The sequence below is a fragment of the Sciurus carolinensis genome, chromosome 6 (genome assembly GCF_902686445.1).
Source record: "Sciurus carolinensis chromosome 6, mSciCar1.2, whole genome shotgun sequence".
NCBI lineage: Eukaryota > Metazoa > Chordata > Mammalia > Rodentia > Sciuridae > Sciurus > Sciurus carolinensis.
In genome coordinates, this window is record NC_062218.1 from 75533394 (window position 1) to 75546739 (window position 13346).

A 13346-nucleotide genomic window follows, 5' to 3' on the forward strand; every position below is an offset into this window, starting at 1 on the left:
CTGTAACCTCATTAGTGGATAACCATTTGGTGGATTGGTGATTTGAATGGACTACTGGGTGGTAACTGCTGGCAGTTGGGGCACGCCTGGAGGAAGTAGGTCACCTAGTGGTGTGCCTGTGGGGATTGCCTCTTGCTTCTGACCTGGCTGCCATGTGATGAATAGCTTTCCTTCACCATGCCTTTCAACTTTTTTTTTTTTTTTTTTTTTTGTGGTACTGGGGATCGAACTCAGGGCCTTATGCTTGCAAGGCAAGCACTCTACCAGCTGAGCTATCTCCCCAGCCTTCACCATGCCTTTCTACCCTGATATTCTGCCTCACCTTCAGTCCAAAGCAATGAAGTTGATTGTCCATGGACTGAGACCTCTGGAACCCTGAACCCAAAATAAACTTTTTCTCCTCTAAGTTGTTCTTATCAGTTATTTTGGTCACAGTGACATAAAGCTGACTAACACAGTTTTGTTCACAATTGTGTCCCTTTCTTCCTTGGCTTGTGGGATGCTATTGTGAGATGAGTGACCAGATGGCAGGGGATCTGGTTCTGTGAAGTGGTGTAGAGCAAACGACCACGCCTAGGACCACACCTTGTTGAACATGAAGTTTAAACAACTAGAATCTCACTCAGAATCTCAGAACACACTCAGACATGTACTTAGAAATTTAAGAGAAATAACTTTAAGTTTAGTATTATACAAAACCATGCCATAACTTGTTTGGTTTTTAAAGTTTATTCTGTTAAATGGGAATGCATACTAATTTCATGAATTCACACTCAGGGTAGCTTTTCCAAAATTTTAGGGAGTCTCTGGGATATAACTTGTTGAGAGTGCTTTTAAAGTTTAATGGTGATTGCTTTATTTCTGATGTCAGAGCTCTTGTTTCCTCTGCTCTGGATTCAGAAAATTCTTCCTAATATCCATCTAAGATTTTTTTTCCATGGTATCTCAGTGTTCAGTTCCCCATTTTCTCTGACTCTGATCTCACATGGGCTTCAATTCATAGGAAAACAAATTCTTAAACAAATGGAATGAAGCAAATATTTTACACTATTGCTTTTGTTTTCATGGATCCCTGGATGTTCTGGTAATTTTAGAGGAGTTGCAATAATATGAAGTAATTGATGATGTAGAAATGCTGTTCTAGAGTTGTGGAGAGTATTTATGTTTCCATTCTAGTGTTCTAGTTTCTTTTCTTATAATGCCTTGTAACCAGTGTGAATAGAAACTTCTACAAGTATGCTAATACCAGCAAGTTTAAGATAGTAAACAATCTTTTGAAAATATTGAATAGTTATTTCAAAGTAGCTGCAGAGAATTCCTATCTTAGCCAATCTTCATTAAGAACCTTCAGATGGTCAAATATTAGCCTAGTTACTTCACTTCAGCAGTCTATGTAAACTTGACAATTTATTTTTGACGATACTTGAAAACTAAGGAAAAACTTGAAGAAGGATGTGAAATCTGAGTTTTGATGATCTTGGATCAGAAAGTGGTTTTGCACCATTGATTCCAGACTCACTTCTTTATGTTTCAGTCAAAAAACAAAAGCCTTACAAGGAGAAGAGTTAATGGAACACTTGTTTATGGGGGAAAAGGCAACATTAGTCACTGACACAGTTCCTTGAGGTTAGAACAGCTGTTGGCTCTGGAAGGTTGGTTGGAGTAAGAAGGTTGTATAGTTTGTGTAATACACAATGGATGAGCAACTCAAGGGTAGGAAGCATCAGACTAGGTGGAAAATTGATGGAACTGAAGAAAGGAGAGTGAGACATGCACTCCTCCTCCTCTAACTACTCAGCCAAACACATTAGTCTGAGATGCAACTGTTGGCAGACGTGGGGACACTAATGTGCTGTCCCAGTAACAAACCATCTGAAAGCAAAGAACTTTCCTTTGTGAATTAATGGAGCAATTTGATTTAGCAGATGCTTAGGGAACCCAGACAAAAAAGGCTTATAGACTAGGAAATAAGCCATGCTGATGTAAAATTTTAAAGTTAGCATTTTCTTTTTGATCAGTTCATTTCATAAACTTCTATTGTCATTTCTTCGTACTTGTCAAAATACCTCTAGACTTAATTCTATAACGTTTTTGATAATCATAACTAAAATATGACTTATTTTTTCCTTTCTTTTTAAAAAATATTTTATTTTTTAATAATTTTTATTTTTTTTATTTTTTACAGACTGCGTTTTGATTCATTGTACACAAATGAGGTATATCATTTAATTTCTGTGTTTGTGCACAATGTAGATTCATACCATTTGTGTAATCATACATGTACCTAGGGTAATGATGTCTATCTTATGCCACAATTTTTCATATCCCTCTTCTTCTCATTTCCCTCTATATAATCTAAAGTTCCTCCATTCTTCTCTCACCCCCACTATCTTCCCCCATTATATATCATCAACCACTTATCAGGGAAAACCTTCAACCTTTGGTTTTTTGGAATTGGTTTATTTCACTTAGCATGATATTCTCCAGTTCCATGCATTTATCTGCAAATGCCATAATATTATTCTTCTTTATGACTGAATAATATTCCATTGTGTATATATACCACAGTTTCTTTATCCATTTATCTGTTTAAGGGCATCTAGGTTGGTTACACAATCTAGCTATTGTGAATTGAGCTGCTATAAACATTGATGTGGCTGCATTACTATAGCATGCTACTTTTAAGTCCTTTAGGTATAAACCGAGGAGTGGGATAACTGGGTCAAAAAGTGGGTCCATTCTAAGTTTTCTTAGGATTCTCCACACTGCTTTCCAGAATGGCTGCAACAATTTACAGCTCCACCAGCAATGTAAAAGTGTGCCTTTTCCCCGACATCCTCGCCAACATCTATTATTGTTTGTGTTCTTGATAATAGCCATTCTAATTGGAGTAAGATGAAATCTTAGTTGTTTTTTTTTTTATTGTAAACAAATGGGATACATGTTGTTTCTCTGTTTGTACATGGCATAAAGGCATAGCATTTGTGTAATCATAAATTTACATAGGGTAATGTTGTTTGATTCATTCTGTTATTTTTTTCCCTTCCCCCCCACCCCTCCCATCCCTCTTTTCCCTCTATACAGTCCTTCCTTCCTCCATTCTTGCCCCCCTCCCTAACCCTAACTCTAACCCTAACACTAACCCCTCCCACCCCCCATTATGTGTCATCATCCACTTATTAGCGATCTTAGTTGTTTTAATTTGAAGTTTTGAGTAAAATATATTGAGTTTCTTACCTTGATGCTTTAGACAGTACCAACAGTTTAGCTTTTTGTAAATATAACGAGTGCGTTCATTTGCCAACTGGTGTTATGTCACCAACATATTTGAGAAACATCCTTGCCTCTAATCGATGAATGCCCTTATTTTGATATTCCATTAAATGACCTGTAAATTATTTATTTGTGCTATTTTGTAAGATAAATACATGTATGTGTGTATGTTCATGTATATATGTATATGCATATATGTGTATTTATGTGTGTATATATGTGTGTGTGTGTGTGTGTGTGTATAAAACACTTTTCTCCAGAAAGAATGTCAGTTGTGTGGTTTTAACTACATATTTATCTTTGCATTTTATTTATTTTGTAAACTAAAAGCAGCATACTAAGAATCATTTTATTTAGATTAGTCTGCCTGTCAATACTTGAGAAAATTGGTCGGTCTAACTTCATTTTTCTTTTACTCAAATGAATACTAACCAAAAATGGAATTTTTTGCGCTTTCTCTGTATATGATTTTCAAAGCAAAATGTGAGAGATTTAAGAAAAGACATTTGCCTTTGCCTTTTGAAATGTATATTGTTGATTTAAAAGTATGAAAGTATGTTGGCAATCAGTACCAGTCCTGTCCACTTGTGGAAATTAACTTAAATCACACATTTCTATTGGTGGCATTATTTCGACATTACAAAGTCTGACCGAGTGCTCTACAGAGTGGGAGATATATGATGTTTCATTAAGCTTAACTTAAAATCCCTATGGCTTTCATAGTCCTGTAATGGTTCTATATTCCTATGACCCTCAAGTGAACGCTGTGTGGATTGATAAGTTGTATTTTGGAAAAATAGAATGTGCAAGGTGTTGAAGGTTTTTTTTTATCTAGTAGTATTCCTATAGAGCTCAGTTTGTTGGAGGGATGAATTAACAAATAAAAATTTACTGTGCAGCTGCTATGGTTTTGGGGAAAATACTGGGAAGCATAGACCTTCAGAGTTGTACAGGTATGTTAGGAAGTAAAAGCCTGGCACACCGAAGATGATGATGAAGAAGCAGCATGTTTGTAATCAAGTTCTGAGCTTAGAGAGGGTAGCAGTAGAGCTTCAAAAAGATGCAGCATGAAGAGGACTCGAGAATCCAAGTATATCTTCTTGGGAGGGGAGGAAATTTCAGCTGAATTTTAAGACTTCTTGAGCTTGTGAGATGAGGAAGGGAGGGTGTTCTAGATGAGAACGTGGTGAAGTTACTTTGGTGACATTTCATTACAGGGACATTGTGTGTTATACATGTATCACATTATACATAAAGGTGCATCCGTTAAGTTACAATTGAATTTCCAAATCATCTTCTGAGAAAGGGAGTGGGCAATTAGAAGTGTGGGTCAGTGGAACAGAGGCAGGAGATGTGGACAGTTTTCTGTCATTTGGCTTTAAAAGTCAAGGTAGTTGGATGGGGTGATGAGGAGGAAAAGCAGGTGGGGTTGCTGGCGATGGTAGTGGTGAGGGGACAAGGAACAGAGGTTGTGATTTCTATTTGGACATTCTGTAAAGTGTGTGCATGACATTTATGTGATATCCAGTGGTAAGTGGTTATAGTGATTTGGAGTTCGAGGGAGAGAGCCATAGATTATTCATGAGATTGCAAGAAATTATAAGATAAAGAATTCAGGAAGAATCCTGTAGAACAATAATAACTGGGGGATGAAAAAAATCTCAAGCAGTCAGTGCAGGAGATCGATTGAAAAGGGATGGAAGGAGGAGGATGAAGTTGCCACGTTTTGGTGATCTTCACCCCTTTTTACTTTATTACCTGATACTATTAACAGTCTTTCTTAATTTGGAAAGTTTCTATCTTAATTGCTCTTATTGTTTTTGTTTATTTTAGTTGGAGAGTGTGATGTTGGTGAACATACAACCCCCAATCCCACCTATAAGTCCCAGATTTGGGGAAATTCGAAACATTTCTTTACTGGTTACTCCAGCCATTGCAAATGGAGAAATTGGCTTTATTAGCAATATTCCAATCATTTTGCATGAACCAGAAGATTCTGGTGCTGAAGTGGTAAGTGAGCTCTTTCTTATTGATGGGGTCTGATGTGTTTGAGGCAATTTACAGAATATTTTTTTAAAATTAGGGTTAGTATTTTGAGTTAATAGATCTTGAAAAGCTTCATCATTTACATTGGACCTTTGATATATTTGACATAAGTAACTGATAAGGGTGTGATTTTCCATCGTTTTTGCTATATTTAATAGAATGCAATTGGAATTATTTGCTCGTGGTGAGAGTAGTATATTTAGATTTGATTGCTTCCAAATAGAGCCATGACATTTGACGTAATCATAGCCGAGCATAAATCTGCTTTTTAATGGCCAAGTTATGGCCCATAACTGATCTTGCCCTATTCCATCTCTGAGTATGTCACTTGTTCACCTTGAGTTAGGCTGAAGTGGCAACCTTGGGTCCTATGTTTGATGCTGGAGATGGTGATGATAAAGTTATGAAATCTGAAACTTAGGAATTTTTAATCCTATGTGTATATGTAAATTTTCTCTCTCTCTCTCTTTCTCTCTTTCTCACACACACACACACACACACACACACACACACACACACATAAAAGCATGTTCACATATAGAGCACCTCTCCATCACCAGCTGCATTTTTCCCAAACCTCCATCCATCTTGGGGCAGCTCTGTCCTGCCTTGCCAGTCCCAAAACTACTATCTGAGACCCTCTCCAAGTACCCCACATAAATTTGATTTTAATTGGTTAAGATTAAGATCAGTAATGAGGAGAGTTATTTTTGTTATCAAAATCTAATGTCAAAATGTGGTGATATTTCCTTTGTTTATATAGTATATGCTCTAAATGGGCAGAGAGCTTCAGTTATCATGATGGTTTTGATTTTCCATATTTTAAAAATATACTGTTTACTTCTAAAGACTAAAAAGCATTTAGTTTATTCTTTTTTTAAAAAAAAAAATTTAGTTGTAGAGGGACACAGTACCTTTATTTATTTTTTTGTATGTGGTGCTGAGGATCAAATCCAGTACCTCACATGTGCAAGGTAAGTGCTCTATCCCTGTGCTACAACCCCAGCCCTTAGCTTATTCTTAAAGAGTGGATAGCTTTTATTTATTTATTTATAAAACTGTAAACTTACCATTTCAAGATTTTTTCCCCTGAGAGAAGTGAGTTTTGGGCTCCTTGGAACTGCATTCTTACCCTCTTAGGAAATAGCAGAAGTAGGAGTCTGCCTTTTGCTGTGCCTTGTATACAACCCCAGCAATACTCACTCCCTCAGGTGATACAGGGGCCAACCCTGGTACCTTTTTTTGCTTCCCTCAGAACCTAGCTGGCTTTGGTTTTGATCATTGCTAGTCAAAGTAGTAGAATGGTTAGTGGTGAAGGTATTTTTTTTTCTAAGATGAGATATATTAAAAGGTAAAGAAAAAAACTATAAAATCACCCTTAGGAATGTAAAAAACATAGCATAGTTATCATGAAATATTAATTTATATTTTTTGAAAAGGCTTCATCATGATCTGTAGTGAATCTTATTATATAATCAAAGAGTACTGCATTTGAACAAAACTACAAAATAGAATTTGTTTCAGAATTATTATAATAGCATTCAATTATTTTGCTCACACTAGTGTTCTAGATGTTTAAATGATCTCTCAGCCTTACCAAAAACTTGCAGAACTGAGATTTATTAGCTTCATTTCACATGAAGAAATCGAGATCAGAAAGCTTAAGTAATTTTCCCCAATTAACCAGGAGTCATGATATGAGTGTCTGATTTTATTTTTATGGTATTTATTGTGTTGGTTAGAAACATTTTATTCTGTCCCCTATCACTTTAAGATGTATTTTATATGACATAATTTCCCAAGTTTGTGTGTGTGTGTGTGTGTGTGTTTGTTTGTTTGGTACTGGGGATTGAATGCGGAGGTGCTTAATCACTCAGCCCTTTTTATATTTTATTTAGAATCAGGGTCTCACTAAGTTGCTCAGGGCCTTGCTAAATTCCTGAGGCTGGCTTTGAACTCATGATCCTTCTACCTCACAACCTTGGGAGCTGCTGGGATTATAGGCATGCACCACTCTGCCTGGGTTAATTTCCCAATTTTAGTCACAAAAGTTTATTTTTCAGTTTATATTTTGAGATTCATAAAGCCTCTGATGAAAATTTATTCTTTAGCAAGATTATTCTTTTTTTCATGATTCTTTGTATTTTAAAATATTTTTCTTTTATTTAGATAAATCCCAGGTCAGATACATTTTTGGTCAGGGGCAATTTTCTAGATAAACTTGATTAGCAAAACTGAAGAAAATACCCAAAATTACTATCATGTTTAAAAAGAAGACTTCTTCAATTATTTTTAATGTCACTTAATGATTTACTTCTCTATAAAATACATATTAACCTAATAATATGTACATTAACTGACTTCAGAACTGATATTTTTTGTGATCATATATTGTAGCAGAAATTGTTCTTCATCTTTAAAAAATTTTTTTTTTTAATAAGGTATACATTCCCTTACATCGGGATGGAACTGATGGCCAGGCCACTGTCTATTGGAGTTTGAAACCCTCCGGCTTTAATTCAGAAGCAGTGACTGTGGATGATATAGGTCCCTTTAATGGTTCTGTTGTGTTTTTATCTGGGCAAAGTGACACAACAATCAACATTACTGTCAAAGGTGATGACATACCGGAAATGAATGAAACTCTAACACTTTCTCTAGACAGGTAATAACCCATTTAGGTAATATTTTTTCTCCATATGAAGTAAAAAAAAAAAAAAAATCAAGTAAGTTCTGTTATGTTGGCCTTTTGTCTTTCCGTTACTTTGTCATGGCTTCTGGTTAAACTGTGGGGTATAATATCTTCTAGTGAACTTTTACCCTGCTATTTTTTGTGAGGAAGAATTATGTAGAAGTAGCAGATGAATTTGAAGCAAAACCAATATGTTGCTATATTTTTAAAAAGAATAGGTTACAACACCTCTAAAATGTTAGGTTGAGCAAATAGCTCTGGTGGCTTCCTATCCAACAGGGGAAAAGGGTAGAGCTTTTGTGAGTGAGTAAAAGAAAACATTAATCCTCATTCTTTTTTACATGGAGTTTAAACATTAACACTTATTTTCTAGAGAATTAAAAATTACACAAATTTAAGAGGTAAATTTTCAGTCATTATAATAAGTTACTTAGCATTTCTCCGAGGGCACTTTATATTAAGAAAATATTACAAAATCTAAGAGAATTTTTCTTTCAGTTATTCAGAAAATCTTTGCTAAAAGTGAAAAAATACTGTGCTTAAGTGATGTTAATGATTTTTAACAATCAAACCTAAGTTATCTTTTATAAGTCTCTTTATATCAATATGATATAGATTAGAGAAATTTATGGTGACCTAACCACACTGTACAATTCATGTTTAGAAACAGTAAAATTCATAGGTAAACTTCAGACATTTTGTACTATATTCTTCAGGAATAAAGAAGTGAAAAACTATTTTGCATAATCCTTTGAACTTTTTCTATTTTATTATCAGCACCCTGCAGATTTTTCTTTGAAGATGTTTTGTCTAAGTACATTTCATATACCTGTTGAGTATTTTTCTGTTTTTTTTTTTTTTTTTTTTTTAGTTTTATGTGAAAGAAAAATATAAGCTACAGAGAATAAATCTATGGTATGGAATGGCCACTGTTCATTTTGTTTGCTTTCAGAACCACATTACACTTCCTTTCTTCCATAAAAAGTAAAACTGCAAAATACTGAGAAACCAAAACCCAAATACAACACACACATATACACACACAGTGTTTTAGTCAGCTTTTTCACTGCTGTGACTAAAAGACCCAACCAGAACAACTTTAGAGGAGGAAGAGGTTAATTGGGGGCTCACAATTTCAGAGATCTCAGTCCACAGACAGCAGACTCCATTCCTCTGGGCTGAAGGAGATGAGGCAGAACATCATGGCAGAAGAGTGTAGTGGAAGGAAGCAGCACACATGATGATCAGGAAGCAGAGAGAGAGAGAGAGAGAGAGAGAGAGAGAGAGAGAGACACTGAGACAGAGAGGGAGAGGGAGAGAAAGAGTTCACTCTCTATATACAAAATACATTCCCGATAGCTATCCCTCCAGTGAACCACTTCCTCCAGCCACACCCCATCTGCCTCCAGTTACTGCTCAGTAAATCCCATCAGGGAATCATTTCACTGATTAGGTTAAGGCTATAACCCAATCATTTCTCCTCCAAACCTTGCATTGTCTCACACATGAGCTTATGGGGGACATCTCACATACAAACATAACACACACACATGCACATGCACACACACATACATACGCACTGAGTCTACATGCTTAGTATATTTTTTAGATTAAATCTTTTTTACTAATTTTTTTTTTGGTTGTAGTGGACACAACATCTTTATTGATTTATTTTTATGTGGTGCTGAGGATCAAACCCAGTGCCTCACATGTGCGAGGCAAATGCTCTACCACTGAGCTATAGCCTCAGCCCCTAGATTAAATATTAGGAAAGGCATTTCATGATGAAAAAAAGTCAGTGAAATATGATAAAATATAGGCCTTTGTCCATGTATGTCATTTTTCCTTTAAATTAGGTTTAAGCATGTATTAAATCTGTGGACAGTCTTGAAGAAAACTAAAGAATTAAAAACCAAAGTCGTAGCAATTCAGGAAAACTTTGTTAGCTCATTTGGGAACTTCTGCTCTCAAGTATTTAAAGAATGATTTAAATTACACCTCTGAAAATTCATATTGACTATTCTTTATACTCTTTCAAAATAGTAATGTTTGATTATATTATATAAACATTTGAAATTAATTAAATATAATTTAAAGTTTTTTTTTCTTTTTTTTACTTTTGTTTCTTTTTCTTCTTCCTGTGGGTAAAAATAGTATACAAGGAAATAAAAATCTTAGGGTATAAAAATATCAGAAATTATTGGTTCTTTTTAAAATAGAGGAAATTAATTAAAATATATATTAAAAAGACAATGCATTTAGTTACTAGTTTGTGGATAAGAATAATCAAATTATATTTAACTGTTTAAACAATATTTAAATAAATATGAGGATAAAATTCATGATTTCAAAGTGCTTATTTTATCAAAATCTTTTAATTTTACATGTTTAACAATGCTAGTATGATTATAGGAGTCACAATATAATATTGCAAAAATATAACTATTGTAATACAGTATAAAATATTCTCTTAATGTCAAATTCATATTCTTTATATTTCAACAAAATGTAGACTGAAGTTGCCCTGGTACTAAGCAGTTTATGTTACTTCTAATACCATACTAGTTAAAAATACTCTTGTTGAATTTTCTCCAAATCAGAAACAATTTTATTATGACATTTTACTTCGGAGAATTTTAAATTATGTGGTAATTCATAAGTGGTGCATTTGACTTTAAAAATTCAGTTCAAAGACTTTACCCTTCGATGTGTGCTTTTTAAGACTATTTGAAAATGAAATACATTGAGGATTTGAAAGAATGTTCAGATTTCCTGATATAAAGTTTTAATGAAAAGTTATCATGATATCTTATGGCTTCTCAAATATATTACTGTGAAAAAAGGAAAAGGTAGAGATTGCTTATAGAGTTGTGACTTTTCTAACTCAAAGAACTAGCATTATATCTAAGGATGGAGGGTTTTTGAAAAACAATTAAAGCTACTAAGTAATTGTAAGTAGGGCTGAATGCGATTTGCCTAGCTGCTGTGGTTTGAGCATGTGCAAGACTTGGCAAGCACAAGCACCCTGGAGAGAGGTGGGAAGGAATGTCTTGAATGGTGCTATGTGACCATGGGGTCATCTTCTCTACGCGGGAACTGCAGAACCTCTTGTTGGCAATTCTCAGTGGATAGGACCCAGTGTGCACCATTTCCATAAAGTGAAAATTAGTAGCTCTTGGGGAAAAGAAAAGGGCTATCTTTTAGCTTTTTTTTTTTTCCACCCTGCCATTCTAAGTTTCTTAGCAGTATTAGTAAAAGTGGCAAATATTGCCTCTGCCTCCTTTTCCCTCCTCCCACAGTTCTTTCTGTGTTGACAGGGTAGAAACTGAAAGATTTGTCGTGTATTTTGGGTAAGTGTACAAAATGATGCCTTGTTTTTGGTCATTCAGCATTTTGTTTTGCAATTGATTGTTTTGGGACAAGGCTGCACTGCATGATCACAGATCTTGAGAAGTTTTGCTTGTCCACCTGACTGTGCATGCTTTGTGTGTAGTTTCATTTTCTAATCATAACAGGAGATTATTAAGTGAAACTTTTGGGATGTTTGGTCTAATAGTTTCAAATCATGAATGCATTTAAAATTTTTGAAAAAATGTTTGAAGAACTTACAATTTTAAGTTTTCATAGTTACACATAACCTAGAGAACAATATGTGCTTTTACTTGTGAAATTCGTTCCTAACATCTTTTATAAATCTTAAAATATGTTTTGCAGAGAATTAGCAACCAATAATCTTAACTCATGCATTGTTTTTCTGAGTGTATCTAAGCAATTTCCTGCTTTCATCTGTGTTTTATATAGAACTTTTCAGAATTTGCATTTTATGTAAGAGCAGCATATTTTAAGAACATTTTACAAATAAATAAATTCATTTGTTTTATGCTCAGAGAGGACTTTTTTTTTTTTTAATTTTGAGCCAGGATCTTGCTAATTTGCTTAGTCTCACTAAGTTACTGAGCCTGGCTTTGAACTTTGATCCTCCTGCCTCAGCATCTGGGACTGCTGGTATTATAGGCATGTGCCACTATACCCAGTTCAGAGTGGACTTTTATACTTTGCATTTTGATCCACATTTCTTGTTTCCTAGCTTATGTGGACCGAGGAAATTTTGATTAGTGAATATACCGATAATAAGTGAAATATGGGAAAATTTGCTGTGAAAATTATGTTATTCAATTAGCAATATAATAAGTAATTGTATTATTTGATCTTTTCTGTTATCACAGGCATGCTAGGTATCAGTTGTCAGATTTCAAAAGCAAGAGAAAATATCAGTTTATATTGTCTCTTCATAGGACATGAACTGTCTTGACACATATTTCTGCATGTTAAATTGTGGTTTCATTGTGATTTTGAGATCTTATCATAAGTACTTTTTAGTTCAATAGGAAGTGACATTTGGAAAGATTTAGAGCAGCTTGCAGGATTGAGACTTCTTAAGACCTTGCTGGTTTTAAGCCCTCAGAGCCTTATAGTCTCTTTGATCATTCTAATTACATACTGAGCATAAAAGCCAGAAATTTAAAATAACATAACATTTAATATGTTCTTTTGATAAATATATAAGAATTTTTGTAATAGGTCATGCTTCTCAGATTCATTTTCTTCTTTAAAAGAAAAAAAATTGAAAGCCACAAAACTATCCCTAAAAGCCTAATCATATCGTGTTCATTTTTATTTTTATCAGTGTGACTTGCCATAGTCTGTGTGGTTATCCAACTTGTACATAATATAATTATATGTAATGAAATTTTAGAAGAAATTCAAGTATATGTAAAATGAAAAGTTTTGTTTAAATATATTTTCTAACTACATGTTGCAAATAAAATTTTTCTAAAATTGGAAGAAAGTCTACAAAGTTTTGTGTTTTCTGTAAACACATTTACAACTTTAGGTTACTATATTCTTGGAGTACATATGCCATGTTTGTTTCAGTCACAAAAAAAAAAAAGATGCAGTGAATTCAGAATAGATCTTCCATAAGTGTTATGGCTAAAGCTGTTTTGGTTTTAAGTGATTTTAATATGTATAAATTTGCTTTCAGATTATTATCTGGAAGAGTTGTAATTATTGCCTTTGCAGTCTACAAAATTCAGAAGTAAGATTACAGATAACGAATGCCTGTTTTACTCCACCTTCTCCAGGGTAAATGTGGAAAATCAAGTGCTGAAATCTGGATATACTAGCCGTGACCTAGTTATTTTGGAAAATGATGATCCCGGGGGAGTTTTTGAATTTTCTCCTGCTTCCAGAGGACCCTATGTTATAAAAGTAAGTATGAAACTTCATTCTGTACTCACAACTTGAGAAGAATGATCTAGAAAGATTTGAAATC

The 13346-nt window shown here is 34.3% G+C and overlaps 1 protein-coding gene across 1 annotated transcript in view; it reads left to right on the forward strand.

Moving 5' to 3' along the window:
* The window catches only part of Adgrv1 (adhesion G protein-coupled receptor V1), a 583921-nt gene that overhangs the window by 60086 nt on the left and 510489 nt on the right, over positions 1-13346 (forward strand). The window contains exons 10-12 of the mRNA XM_047556631.1: positions 5107-5283; positions 7761-7984; positions 13156-13282. Coding sequence (XP_047412587.1) covers positions 5107-5283; positions 7761-7984; positions 13156-13282 — 528 coding nt within the window. The remainder of the gene's footprint in view (positions 1-5106; positions 5284-7760; positions 7985-13155; positions 13283-13346) is intronic.